This window comes from Taeniopygia guttata, chromosome 3 (assembly GCF_048771995.1).
Source record: "Taeniopygia guttata chromosome 3, bTaeGut7.mat, whole genome shotgun sequence".
NCBI classification, from domain to species: domain Eukaryota; kingdom Metazoa; phylum Chordata; class Aves; order Passeriformes; family Estrildidae; genus Taeniopygia; species Taeniopygia guttata.
In genome coordinates this window covers 36,831,664-36,845,611 of record NC_133027.1, presented here as the reverse complement: position 1 = coordinate 36,845,611, position 13,948 = coordinate 36,831,664, and the positions used below count along the sequence as shown (strand labels likewise).

The following is a 13,948-nucleotide window of genomic DNA, read 5'->3' as shown; positions in this document are numbered from 1 at the left end:
TTGTGCTGAGTCCTTGTTCTTTAATAATAAATTCTGTTGCATTTTCTGAAAGAAAAAAAATATTCTGCAGCACTTCTTACAAATACCACATTTTTATTTTAATTTCCAGTTCATTTTTGTGTTGGATTTTTTTTTTCCTTAATAGCATATCAACTCTGGGGAGCTGCTTTGGAAGCTTTGTTGATAGGCAGAGTCAGGATACACTTCCCTACTTTCAATCAGCAATTTCCACCTCCAACAAGCTGCAAAAAGGAAAAACCATAATGGATGTCTGTGCTTCCTCACTAAAAGGAATTTTCAGTGGCTGAGGTAATTTTCCTCTCTTTTTAGGTATTAATATTTGCTAGCAGGGAATCCAAAGGTATCTGGTGGAGGCAACTGCAACAGTAGATTCAGAAGGACAGCTGGAGATGAACCTCCCAAATTCAGGCAGGGAGTCCTGAAAGAAGAATCCCAGTGCATGTGGGTAAGCAGCAGGTCACCTTTTGTCACCTTCAGACTTGGTTTACGCTCAGCTTGTGGCACTGCATCTTTCCAGTCAAATGCTTTCTCTCACCAATAAGCATGTAATTTCTCAGTTCCATTTGCAGTTTATTACTCACATATTACTTACACTTCCTTGACTCTTGATAAGAAAAATGATTGTCATCTTGTAAATTTTCAAAACATTTTTAAGAGATGGCTTCCAGTGCTGTTACATCACTTTTGCTACCTTTAGTATTTGTTTTAATGGATTGAAGCCACCATACTATAGTTTTCACAGTTATTGGATGTCAGGTTGACATACCTTTGTTGTGTATTGGTGTAATTCAAAAAGAATTTGTCCAGAAAAATGGACAGGGAAGAAAATTAGGGTGCAAGGTGGTAATAAATATTTAAATGGTGCTTAGGAGTTTATAATGGACAATACCAAAGTCTTGGCTTTGATTTTACCCCTTCCCAGGGGTAAAATCAGTGATTTCCACTGTATTTGAATTAGAAAATTTTAACTTCTCCATAAGCACAAAAAGTAGGATACAAAGGACTTTTTGTCTCTCAGGACAGGGGAAGTAGGTCTGTGAAGGGCTCCCAGAGCAAGAAATCCTACCAGAGCACCTGACCATATGTTAAATGGGCAAGACTGCCATTGCAAATTATGAGATGACAACAAGGCATATGTGCAGACTGCTATTTAAAATAATTTTGTTTACCTAATTTTTTTCCCTGATATTCAGAAATAATAAGGTTTAACTAATGTTTTTTAATTTCTATATATAGCTGGCCTGCTGAGAAGATATGAAGTTGTCTGAGTTGGTGGGGGTAGGATCCATATATCCTTGGGGTTGTGCACCACAACATTCAGGTGAAGTGTGGCACAAGTGAAAAATACCACCCCATAACTGACTAAGGCACAAGGCCTGAAGAGATAGGGTGACTGGTATCAAAAGTGTGACCACTCAGATGTGCAGCTAGTTTTACAAGTATGATACTCGCCAGCTGCATCCTCTCAATTGCCGAATTACCTGCACAGGTGTCTGCCCAATGCCTTGAATGTAAATCTGGAATATTACACAAAGAGAGCCACTTGAACAATTCCTTTGGGTTATGAAATGGGATCATTTCTAGATACAATGAACTGAACTTTGCTTTCTGTTTTGGGAGTGTATTCCTGAAGAAAGGAATAGTTTATGCTGCCTCAACCCAAGGTGGAAGTGGTGGTAATTTTCCTCCTAAATGACTGTTACAGCTTTTTCACCATGCCATAGTAAAGATGTGCTGTTTAGCTGTCATAACATGAAGTGTTTATTAATTTTTAAATATGTATTTATGAGGTTTAGTTTATACAGTACATAATTTAGATGTCTGAATCTTAAATGGAAAAAGTATAAAAGTGAATATTGTTGCTTCTTGAATCATCAATTACACAAAATGTCTTAGACATGAATACCTAATACTAATAATATTTTTTGTTGTTTCATTGCTAAAAAATCTTTTCCTTTGTAGAATAAATTTATTTCAAACCCTTTACTATGAATAACACTAGAGATTAAAAAAATGGTATAATGAATTACAGGCTGAAGAACAGTCAAGCAAATAGGCAAACACAAAAATCCCCTTTATCAAGGGAAACAGTGGCAGAGTCAAATAGTTTTGCTCATTTTTAAGGCCAGGAGTCATGCCAGCATCATCTTCTCTCAGTACTTTTAAGTATGTTCTCGACACCTGATGAGCTTTCTAAAGGCCAGCTTGAAATCCTCGTTAAAGCTCGTGTACAGCAAAGGGTTGATGAGTGAGTTGACATACCCAAGCCAGGTCAAGAAGTCTGCTACTTCTGGAGAGACAGTGCAAATATGGAGACCCACAAGCAGTTCCTTGATGAAAAAGGGCAACCAGGACAAAATGAAAGCACCTAAAATCAGCCCCAAAATGCGAGCGGCCTTTCGTTCTCGTGTCGTGGAGATCTGCTGCCGGTCACCAGCTGGGTCCAAGTCATTCTCGAAAGGAGGGATCCTCACGGATGCGTTGATTTTATCAAACTCTGTGGTTGGGTCAGATGTGGAGAAGTCTGAGACGCAGAATGTCTGTGTGAGCTTGCAGCTGGCAAAAGAATTCTGGCTGTCAGTGCTCCTGTTGCTGAGGTGGCGGCTTGAACCCCGCTTTTGGTAAAGGCTCTTTGCAGCGTGGTAAATTCTGTAGTACAGGATCAGGATCAAAGTCAAGGGGATGTAAAATGCCCCGAATGTGGAATAAATAGTGTAGATGACATGGTCATGCTGAATGCGACACTCACTGGGAATACTGATGCTGTGGTGATTTCTCCAAAACAAGGGGGGCATTGATATGAAAACAGAGATAGTCCACACGGTGACTATCATCAGCCCAGCCCTTTTTGCCGTTCTTTTCCTGGCGTATTCGATGGCGTCTGTGATGGCCCAGTACCTGTCCAGCGCAATGACGCACAGATGAAGGATCGAACACGTGCAACAGGTCATGTCGACGCTGAGCCAGATCTCACAGATGAAGTACCCCAAAGTCCATTTATCTATCATTATGTAAGTGATGCTCAAGGGCATGACGAGAACAGCAACAAGGAGATCTGTCACAGCCAGTGAACATATGAGATAATTTGCTGGCTGGTGGAGCTTCTTGGTTGTGGAGATTGCTGCAATTACAGCAGAATTCAGCAGCATAGTCAAGGTTGTGATTGTGGCCAAGGTCAGGGTAACGAGCATCTTTTCAGTTACTGTCTTTGGCTTTGCAGCCTCACTGGCTTCAGTGGTGCAATTTGTGAAATTCATTTTCCCCTCCAGGATGCAAGAAGTTGGTAATGAAAAGTTCCAGGTTCAGAAGTTATCCATTTGAAAGAGATGCTCTATATGCAATAAAAAAAAAATTTATAATCCCATATTCAACAGAGCAGAAAAAAACCTCCCAGGTTTCTTCCTGGAAAGAAGAAATTCATTGTTCATTGTTTTCCTAGAAGATAAAAACACATCTGTTAGTCAAACTAGCATAATCCCACCTTTTGGTAAAAAAGTTTTGCATTTCTAATATTATAATATCAAATAAAATGTTGATCTGTTTTCCTTTCTCTTCTCTTGCCTTTTCTCTCCCCTTTTCTCTCCATTCATCATTCATTTTTTCTTCTCTAAAGGGCAATTTGGGCCAGATATCCTGCTGATGTGACATGGTTATTCCTTCTTCATTTTGGAGATTTTACTTAAAGTAGGAGGCTGGACTAACGGACCTCCACAGGTCCCTTTTCACAAACATGTCTATGATCTTTGTGATACTGATACCAGGAGCTAGCCCTTTTCCTGCTTGTTAAAATACTCTCCAGCAGATGAAGAGCTGAGGGAATTTGCCTCTTCATTTTAATGTCTATATGAGAGGCATAAATTACTTTTATATATCATCTTTGTAAAAAAAGCAGCAGAGCAGCCTATCTGAGCAAAGGCATGCCAGCATTTCATACCTTTCTATTCTGCTTTTTCATATCCATGTCTGTATTAATATATTAGAAACGTACTTAAAAATTACTCGTTACTTTTGTCATGCAGGTTTTCAACAATGTTTAAAGCTTTATGGCAAATGCTTGGTTTTACACAGTACATCATTGTTGCTAGGAGCTCATATAGTTTTGTCTAATTATTCGTGACATTTCACATATCCCACTGTGAGTGTCTTTAGAGGAGACAGACAAAAAGCTTCTGCCATTGCTTTGAGATTTTCATGTAATTATGCTCCCTGTCAGGCAGTCCAGCGTGATGCAAGGAACAATAATTTAAAAAAAGTTTAGTTTTATTTCAGAAGTTCACATGTCTACATCCCAAATGTTAACTGAAGCCAGAGTTAACAGTCCATGAGAAGCAGCTTGGGATGACCTCTGGGACCTTGCTTACCCATTTGTAATTTATCTTGGCATAAAGGATGTGGAAAACTGAAAGTCAGAATCCTTATCCACTGAAATAAACAGAAAGATTCCTTCCCCTGGCTTCATTTATCAGAGTAAGGAGGCTTCTAGGTTAGTTGTACAGGCTCCTTTTACAAGCAGAGGAAAAAGATAGCAGTTGCTGGAAATACACTTGTCCCCTTTCAAGACAAGCCCTTAAGGAAGATGCCATGAATCACATCCTGGAAATGCTGATCTTTCTCTATTTTCACTACAAGTGGTTCCTCCACAATTGCATTTAGAATACATACCTGATTTTTAGATGGCTAAATCTGAGATGTAAAACCCATTCTCACTGACACCAGTGGAATTTGGATTAGGCTCTGGGTTTGCACATGCAAGCTAATGAGGAATTAAGAAATTGAATGAGGAATTATGCATTTAAAGCTAGTTGACTGCTTGGCTCTGTGTACATATGCTCTTCTTCAGAAACTGGAGTGCCATTTCAGAATGAGCTGAATGAGGAAAAATTAAAATTAGAAACTTTAGATAAAAACTTCTATTTGTGGATAGGCTCTAGGAAAGCAGATCCGGACTGCTGTAGTCTCTGGGTTAGCAAAATATGAGTTTTAATTCTGTTCAAGGAATAGCAGAACTGCCTTTCTCCCAAAGCATATTCTACTCTTAAGAAACTACTTTAAACAGCTTTAAACTACAAAGAGCCTTGGAGGAAATATTAGGCCTGTTTATTGAAAATTGACTGGAGAAGTCAGATGGAAATCCACCCATCAGTCTTCATGTGGTTACCACATACGGAAGTGTCAATTTGATTGTTTAGGGCTAAAGCCAAAATATCAGCTCAAATCTTCATAAATTGTTCATGGGAGTATTTTCTGTCAAGCCAGATTCTGATTTCCTTAGTTTGCACCCTTATTATATCTGATGCTTTGATCAGAGGATAAAACAAATAGGCTTTCTCTCCCTCTCTGCACTGCTGGAGCACAGACCAAAACCAATTGTAATCCATATCCTTTCTTCAGCACTATTATTTAGTGAGTGTACCCCAGTCCACAAGCACACTCAAGATGTGGACTGTGGAATTCACATCTCCTCCACAACCACTTTCTGATCCATTGCCCACACAGGAAGTCTTGTGATGCTTCTTGGTGTGAGCATCACTCCTTCTTGCTTGTCCTTCACTCCTCTGGGGCCCAGAAGTTTCATTATTCCCACCCTGTGTCGTCCCCACCATTTTCTCTGCTGAGCACTGCCTATATACATGTTTAATGCAGTAAGACCTGAATTGCTGTGGTTCTCCCCCAAGATGGCCTACACTGATGCATCCCAAGGAAAATCCTTTCTGAGTTCTACCTGTTCCCTGTACCTCAAGGACACTCTGAAAAAGAAATTCTTGCTTTCCTTAATCATCTTGTATTTAAATAAACTTAATCAGATCCAAATATCAATTTTCCTTTAGGACAAAGGATACCACTTATAACACAGGGGAGTTTGGCTTTATGAGTCTGCTGAGGAGGGCCAACATTTTTTTTGCCTTGAAAGCAGTGCAATAATTGAAGACAAGGAAAAATATAAACACAGCATCATTCCTGCCTGCAGGCACCTCAGACCCTGCAAGCCCATCATAATCCAAACCCATCACTGGAGAGTTAATTCAGTTTTAATACCCATGTTCCTTACAGGAAGTGAGCGCTTAACAATCCAGACAATATAAATACCACATAAGAGCACTAAGCCAGTATTATTAAGGCAGTATATTTAAATGCTGAAAAGTAATTTCAGCTTTTGAGAGATGAAGGTTTCTTCTACAGCTTAAGTTTGTGCCTCTTGTCCTTCCTTACCCACATGATGAGGATACACACTGGCATTAGAACTAGTTAGTTATAATTAGTTAACTGTAGCACTGGCTATTCACCTCCCAGCTCACCTCCTGTGCCAGAGCAGCCTGAGACTCTCCTGAGCTGCTGGTGCCATCTCAGCACTGCCTCCAGGGCTCATGTCCACTCTCCTGCAGTGCCTCCTCCCCAGCCACTCTCCCATTGTCCTTGCTTGTCCAACTGTCTTCTCTCTACTTTTGAATTAGAAGACAAAGACAGAGAGTACTTTGGCCCAGGAAAGAAATTATGTTTTAAACTGGGAAGTGATTTACAAAGAGATGCTAGTGATTGACCTTGTTATTAATAGAGGGCAGAATTTAAATGCTACTTATCATCAATCTTTTAAAAATGCAGGTGTGTTTGTGGACATAACATGAGAGTTAACAAGGAGAGTTTTACTATATTGAAGCAATAATAGCTGGTTTCCAGCATCTCCATCACTTGCATACAATTGCTATATATAGTATTGCTATCACTATAGTAATTGATTGTGGTTTTCTAAGTGACATCTTGGAAGGGACATTAATAACAGTTATTTAAAGTGCTCTCACTAAAAGCACTGCTGTGTTTATGTTTTGCAGCTGTATCACTTCAGGCTGTCAGTCATTTCCTACAGGGAGGATTTTACACACACAGACTAATTTCCCACATTTGGTGCAAGAAACTAATTTGGCTTCCTCCAAATGGGAATCAATCTTGTTTCATATTAGCTGATTATTGGTAATGGCTTTGAGTGCTGTTTAGGAGGAAGAAAGGGGAAAGAGTTTGATTAATTGTTCTTTAAAAGGAACTGGACAACTTGAGATGGTGAGATGGCAATGTCCATGTCTCCTCAGCAGAGGACCACGTGTAGCAGGGTACTCTGGATTTCTGTTGGACAGATTGACTCCCACTCCTTGGCCATTGAACCATTTCATAACAAATGGAATAATATCACTTGGAGCAAAGAAGTGGAACTGGCATTGCAAATATGTATGTACAGGGCAGATTAGTTCCTTTACATCCATGGTTTTACATTTCCTCTAAGCAATTATTGCACTGTATGACTTCTACATCTTTGTGCCCTTGATAGCAATAAGTCAGTTTGATTCTGTTAAACTCTGAATTGGTCTGAGTGCTTTTCACTTTCAATATTTCCACGACTGGAGCTCTGAAGGGCAAGAATCTGTGCCATGATTTGTGAGACAGTTTATGGAAAATATGACTTAGCACATCTATGATAATGCTAATATTTCAAACTACAAAAAGATGCTAAACTTTCACTGCTCTTCCTCTTCCTTCAAAGAGGTTTTCTCTTCCAAATTTATGTACAAAGCCCTGAAATTCAGGCCTTTTATTTGTAACTTTGTACTGTTGCTTTTGTAAAGTTACCAAACCTTGGACTTCATGGCTCCTTGGTAATCAAATTATGCAAATGAGTTTAACTGAAGATTATAGGTTTCCAAATACAAAGTATTATACTCTGGTATTGCTTTGGGTTTCTAAGGATGTCAGTCTGCAGAGGTCACGTTATGGATTTATATAGGAGCAGAAGCTGTTTGTAACATGTCATATTTGGAAAAGCAGCACGCAAAAGCTGAGAGAGTGGAGATGGTCAGAATCACACCGACCCGTGGCAAAATTGTCAGCAAAACAAAATCTTCTTGTCACCAAGCAGCTCATATTCACATCCACAACATGAGATTTTGATGCCAGTTGGAGGCAAAATGAAAGCAAACTATTAGAAGGTGCATTGGGGTTGCCTGAGAGAAGCATAAACTGGGGTAGCACAATAATGGAAATCACTATTTTTGTGTGAAACCCAAAATTTTACAAGAACATGTCTGAGGAATTTGTAGCTGCGTTATGGGACCATAGATTTAGGGATGCAACCTTTTCCTACACAGACTGAATGAGGCCGGGAATGAAATTACTTTGAAATTTGTACGAGCTGACCTATAAAATTGACCTTCAAGTTAAGATTCATCCTGTGCACAACACTGTAACAAGAAGCATGATGGAAAGATAGGTTGGAATCACTCAGCAGTAAGCAAAGTGTGTGGAGGTATAGCTGTATGTTTGCATCTGTGGGCATCCTACTAACTCTCATACATGTAGTGACCCTGTCATAGATAGCCAAAGCACAGTATGCTGCAATCAAGGATATAGTGGCCTGCAGCCTGTCTTCATGTAATGTAGATTTCTAGTGATACAGGGATATCTGTGCTTCAACTCAGTCCTGGCCAGAGAGGATGGGCTGAGTGGACAGCACTGGGGTCACTGCTGGGCACAACAGAGAACAGGCTGGATGTGACAGGTACCAGCCCAGGCACCTGACACAAGTCACAGATGAAGCCCCGAGGGATGGCTGGGTTTTGCAGGTGGAGTTACATGAGAAGTGGTTGAAATTCACACAAGAGTGGAGGGAAGCACTGGGGATTTTTGGGAGCACAGGTTTGCAAAACCCCAGTCGCTCCAACAGCAATCACATATAAATTTGAGTATGCCTATATCAAATCTATCAGAAACCAGATTTCACTGGTTGCTGCAAAACTGGGACTGATGGGGAGGAGGCAATTTGGCAAGAATTGTTCTCTTGGGAGGATGCTGAGATGGAGAAAGGGAGTGTCAAGTCTGGTGAAAAGGACAAGAAGTGGAACAAGAGATAAGAAGGGAAAAAGTGAGTATGCCTTGCTCATCCACAGCCGAAATCAGGGCAATAACCCAACTTTTTGCTCAGACCAGAGCACATGAGTCAAACCTGACACAATTGTTGGAAAGCTGGGAGGTCTGGGTTATTTCCAGCCAGCATAGAACCCAGGGGACAGAGGGACACAGCACTCTGGTGCTGCTGTGTCGGTGGCTGCATCTGGCCTGATGGTTTTGGAAACTACCCATCACCTCCTCAGGGTAAAGAGGTGAGTCTGTGTCCTCTTGTCCTCTTGCAAGAGCAAAACCCATTGTTCGTGCAGGCCAGCTGTGTGTGTGTGCAGGAACCCTCACAGCTCTGCTTATTTTCCATTGAAAACCAAATTATGTCTAGGAGGTTGCTAAAATGTCATGCTGCAAAGCAGTGCTTAGGCACTGTTATTTGTGTCTTGTCACCGTATATTGTGATGTTGCTCTCTGTCTCTTTTGCTGAAGAGCCCAGGATAAATGCCAGAGTGACCATGATATTTCAACTCCCTCAGCATCAGAAAGAGGATGTCTGCTTGCATATCAGGAAGACTCTATCTTCCTTCCCAGTGAACCTTGCCAGTCTGGAGGATTTCCTTCCCAAGTTAAAAGCCTGGGGGAAAACTGATGGGAGAGGGGAAGTGCTGCCTCCAAAAACCCTTGGAGCAGTTTTGCAGGTTTTTAAGAAATAATTCCACCAGCATTATACTACAGAGGTAAACTTTTGTGGTGCAGATCTTGGCACATACAAATGAGAAACAATAATTAGTGATGATCTTCAAACCATGCTCCCTCCCACAAGCAGTGGTATAATTATCATTCACAGATGATTACTCATTTTTATCTACTTTCAATATGAAAGTTAGTAAATCTTAGGCTGTGAAAGCTCACAAGATACTGTTGAACTGCAATGTGATACAAACTAGGACTCAATACAGATTGAATCCTGCTTATCGTCAGACATAAATAAAATTCTCTAGGGTAGCGAAACACACAGATTTCTCATTGAAAAAACTAGAGTAGCACCCTACTCTAGTCGTAATATTTTGTAATAAATAACACTCTAAATTTATAATAATTTGCTTTCAAGAGACTATCAAATGAAAAAATAACTTTAAAACTCATCATCACATCCCTTTGGACCCTTAGCACCATACTTGTAAAAAGTCTCTTGTTTTACGCTACACAAAACACCCATGCAAACTTCAGCTCATTCCTGGTAGTTCATTTCACTATACCCTTTTCATGCCCTATCTTTTATCCTGAGATGTTTAACTTATTGTTAAACAGGCTTGTTTAACCAGAGGCTCTAATTTCCCATACTTTAGAGCCAAGTGACATGGGTAGCTGGATCTTGCAAAATCTTTTGGGGTAGAATTTATAGTAATCAGTTGTATAACCCTACACTGTTAAAACATCAAAGTGCTGCCTTTTCCACCATGATGTGGCAGATAGAACATCTCCCTGTACCTATTCTTCCTCCAGATATTATTTATGGAGATAGAAACCTTCTTTCACTATAAATCTGTGCCTGAAAAAACAGAAAATGAAAAGATGTTTTGATTTGTCTCCATTTGTTTTGCAGATGACATTTGTACAAGTGCTGAAATGAGCTAGCTTGTGTACAGAAACATCATGTTACATTAGCATGGAGTACTGAATGGGTTAATTCACCCAGCCAAGAAATTGTAAATTCTCAGTCATGGAGTTCCTGATTCCCACAGCTAGACAGCCTTGTTACCTGAGTTAACCTGATTAAAGTTAGCTGACATGCTCTCCCCTGGCACGCTCATGACATCTATATTAACAGAGGCAGCAAGCTTGTTTGATTACCCCAGAGCAGCATTTAACAACTCCAGAGCTGTGCTTCTCACCTGATCTTTTCTCAGTGCAAAGATGCTGTCAATCCCTGGTGATATCCTAGTTTAGTAAATAGCCAGCGCCAGAGGACATGCAACCTACACACTTAACCTCTTATCTGGAAAGAAAAATACAATCTGTACCTGTTACTGACCCTTGCAGCCTTCATGCTTAGCATTCTCACAGAGACATTATTCTCTGATGAATTTTTTGTTTTAGAAAACTTCTGGTTAAGATCGTGTTTCTTCCTATTTCTAAATGTTTTTCACTACTAAAGACTTTTCCTTTGTATTTTAGGTCCTACCTCACTTTGTACATGCATCATTACAATATGCTGTGTCCCCAAAAATCCCTCTCCTCAACAAATGTTTAAAGCTTTAAAATTTTTTTTAAGCCTGTGTTGTTTTATGAAGTTGACTATGTCACCAATCCCCTGCTCTGGATGTTTTCATGCGTCAGGAAAATATGAAAATTTCAAAGACCTGGTGACAGACCCAAATCACTTGCTAAGGAACAGGGAGTTATGGCAAGGGAAGGCATTTGTCTAGGGTTTTGTGCTGCTGCCAGTACCCACTGCTGCTTTTGGCCTGGCTGTTTTGCTCTGCTCTTCCCTTTTGCTCCACTGAATGGTTCAGCAAGGGGCACACAGACACAAAAGCAAAGAGCATTGATGCTGGGTTGGCAGGTCCTACAGCCCTTCAAAATCCTTCCTCCTGCTCAACCTTCCATTCAGACTATTTATTCATTGACTGTATGACTAAAACCTGCAATCAGATAAAATACAGGTGGGAGGACAGCTTGGATAAGGAGATATGCTATCAGACAGTTAAGGGGAGAGGGCAGAGAAGTGTGCCATCACCAGCACTTACAGTCCTCCTAAAAAAGCAGCACTTGGGATGGTGCTCCACTGATGAGCAGGCCAGGGACAGATATTCATGAAGCTGGTTGTTATGGCTTAATGGTAAAGTGAAGGCACACAACATCTAAAAGATCCCGAGCAGGCAAGTCCATCCCCAAAACCTGCAATTCTTCCTGCAGCCACAACTCAGTCTGCCAGGCAGCAACTAAAATGAAGATCCATTCATAACAGCTCCCAGAAGCATTTTGCCAAAGCAAAATAAACGGCAACCACATCCACCTTAAGAAACCGCAAACAAAACCACAGTAATTCCAACTGTGGAAACCATGCTGCCATGGCACTGGAAGACTGCTGCTGAAGTGATCCCGTTTCTTAGCTAGGAAGAGCAGAGATGGCATCTTGGTGTTTGAAGGAAATACAGAATCACAGAAAAGGTGCTGGAGGACTCAGATAGAGAGGGGTTCACTCTATTTCTTCTGAAAAAAAGTCTTACTTTAAAAACTGGAACCAGGGACAAAATGCTTCAGTGTTCCCTTGGTCACTAACAGTGTAATCTCTCTAAGTAAAAAAAATCTTTGTTTCTCCTTTTGAATAGGCTTATAAAAAGAAAACCCACTATAGAAGGTCATTTTGAATAATGTTTACTCCTAAAAAAAAATTCTTGGCTTCCCCTGGTTGCATTTACGTGGAGAATGGAAGAACTGTCCACAGACCTCCAGACCTCCAGGTAATTCAAGGTCCATAGACCTCTATGTAACTTTTAAAATAATATGAATTATTCTGAAGTTTAGTATCCTTTGAACTAATGATGTTCTGTTTGTTTTGTAATTAGAATCAAAACTGTCTTGCAGTGACTCTTCTCCCATGGTCTTTTGGAAAAAAAATCATGCAGAGCTTGTGAAATTGTTGTAAACCATGACTATTTTGCTGGAGCAAAATCCCATGTGGGAAAACTATTTTTTAAAAAGAATCTTTCATTAGAAAGAAGTCTGTTTCATTTGCAAACTATTAAAGTACCTCACTGGAACATCTTAAAAATTGAGGAGGAGAAGAATAAGAGGACTATGTCCAATATAACTTGAAAGAGTTGCTGTGGAAACAGTTGGGTTTTATTACATGCTGATAATCCTCATTTTTACTTCATTGAGTTGAAGATACCAACACTTTGCAAGTCTAATACTTTGCATGCTGTACACAGGCCTGGCAGGAGCACAGTTCACTGTCTCATTTGCTAGCACCTCCAGGGAGGGAGATGCAATTTGTTACTGGGAGACCATGTAAAGATAATGGGATTCACTTTTCTTGCAGCTCCTGCTGCCTGAATGCTGAGTCAGTTCCAGAAATTCAGCAGCACTGTAAGGTGCCCATGAAGTGGGTTTATCATCTTTAGGCACATGCCTGAAATCCTATTTAATCTTCTTTGTTTTATGGTTTGAAGCAAACTTAAAATGATTCTAAAAGTGCAACTTTGTAGGGAAGACTGGTTCCATATGGTGAAGAGCTACTATCTAGCCACCTTTCCTGTGTCACTGGTGGCTCTAAAGACCTGTATTGTAATGATTTGGGCTCCCGGTCTTCTCTTTCTTAATGGAAGAGCCTGAGCACTCATTCCTCATATTGATGAACTGTGCTGTTGCTCCTCATACAGAGGAAAAAGCCTCTGCACATACTTTATACAGGTGCTACATTATTAAAGATGCTTAGGTCAGTGAAACCCTGGTCCATAAAATTTCCAACTCATATAAAGATAGTTAAACTATAGCTTCCTGGTGCATAAATCCCTTCTGAGTATTGGTATGAGGTTCCTAAATTAATTAGCTGCTTTAGGGTTTCTTTCTGAGGAGCATTCTCAGGCTTGGATCCCTGCCATGTAGCACAGCATGAGTGGCAGGGTTGGGAAACTACTGACAGGAGCTGAGTGTGCTATGGTCTGTTGTAGTTCTGATGCTTTGCATTTAAGTGATGAACTAGAAAGGGAAGCATCTGCTTTTCAGGGTCTCCCAAATGCATTGAGAGAAAAACTTCAAGAAAAATTTGCACTGAATTCTCACCTGCAAATGTATTTTCCATCTCAATTTCTCATCTTGCTGCTTAGAGACATGTCAAAGACACACAAATATTTACCGATGAATATCGTTTATTCAGCTCTGGGGAAATGGTGCTATTTGCATTTATGTGGAGACTATGACTTTATACAAGCTAAATGTCACTGTACATGCGTTGTTTTTCTAGTCAGTATTTGTTTCTTGCTGCTATTCTCTGTCAGGAGACTGATGTCAATGGAGTTTGTTTAATCTCCACATGACT

General features: G+C 40.2%; 1 protein-coding gene across 3 annotated transcripts in view; it reads right to left on the bottom strand.

The window, feature by feature from the left end:
- Positions 1-570: 570 nt before the first annotated feature.
- HTR1E (5-hydroxytryptamine receptor 1E) overlaps positions 571-13,948 on the bottom strand; it is a 35,877-nt gene continuing 22,499 nt past the window's right edge. Inside the window, exons 1-2 of one of the 3 annotated variants that reach the window (XM_072926623.1) lie at positions 6,318-6,441; positions 571-3,352 (exon numbers count right to left, since the gene is read on the bottom strand). In XM_072926623.1, coding sequence (XP_072782724.1) covers positions 2,184-3,278 — 1,095 coding nt within the window. In that variant the 5' untranslated portion in view covers positions 3,279-3,352; positions 6,318-6,441 and the 3' untranslated portion in view covers positions 571-2,183. Of the gene's footprint in view, positions 3,457-6,317; positions 6,442-13,948 lie in introns of those variants that run through there. The other 2 variants (XM_032747235.3, XM_072926622.1) reach the window with 2 other exon arrangements.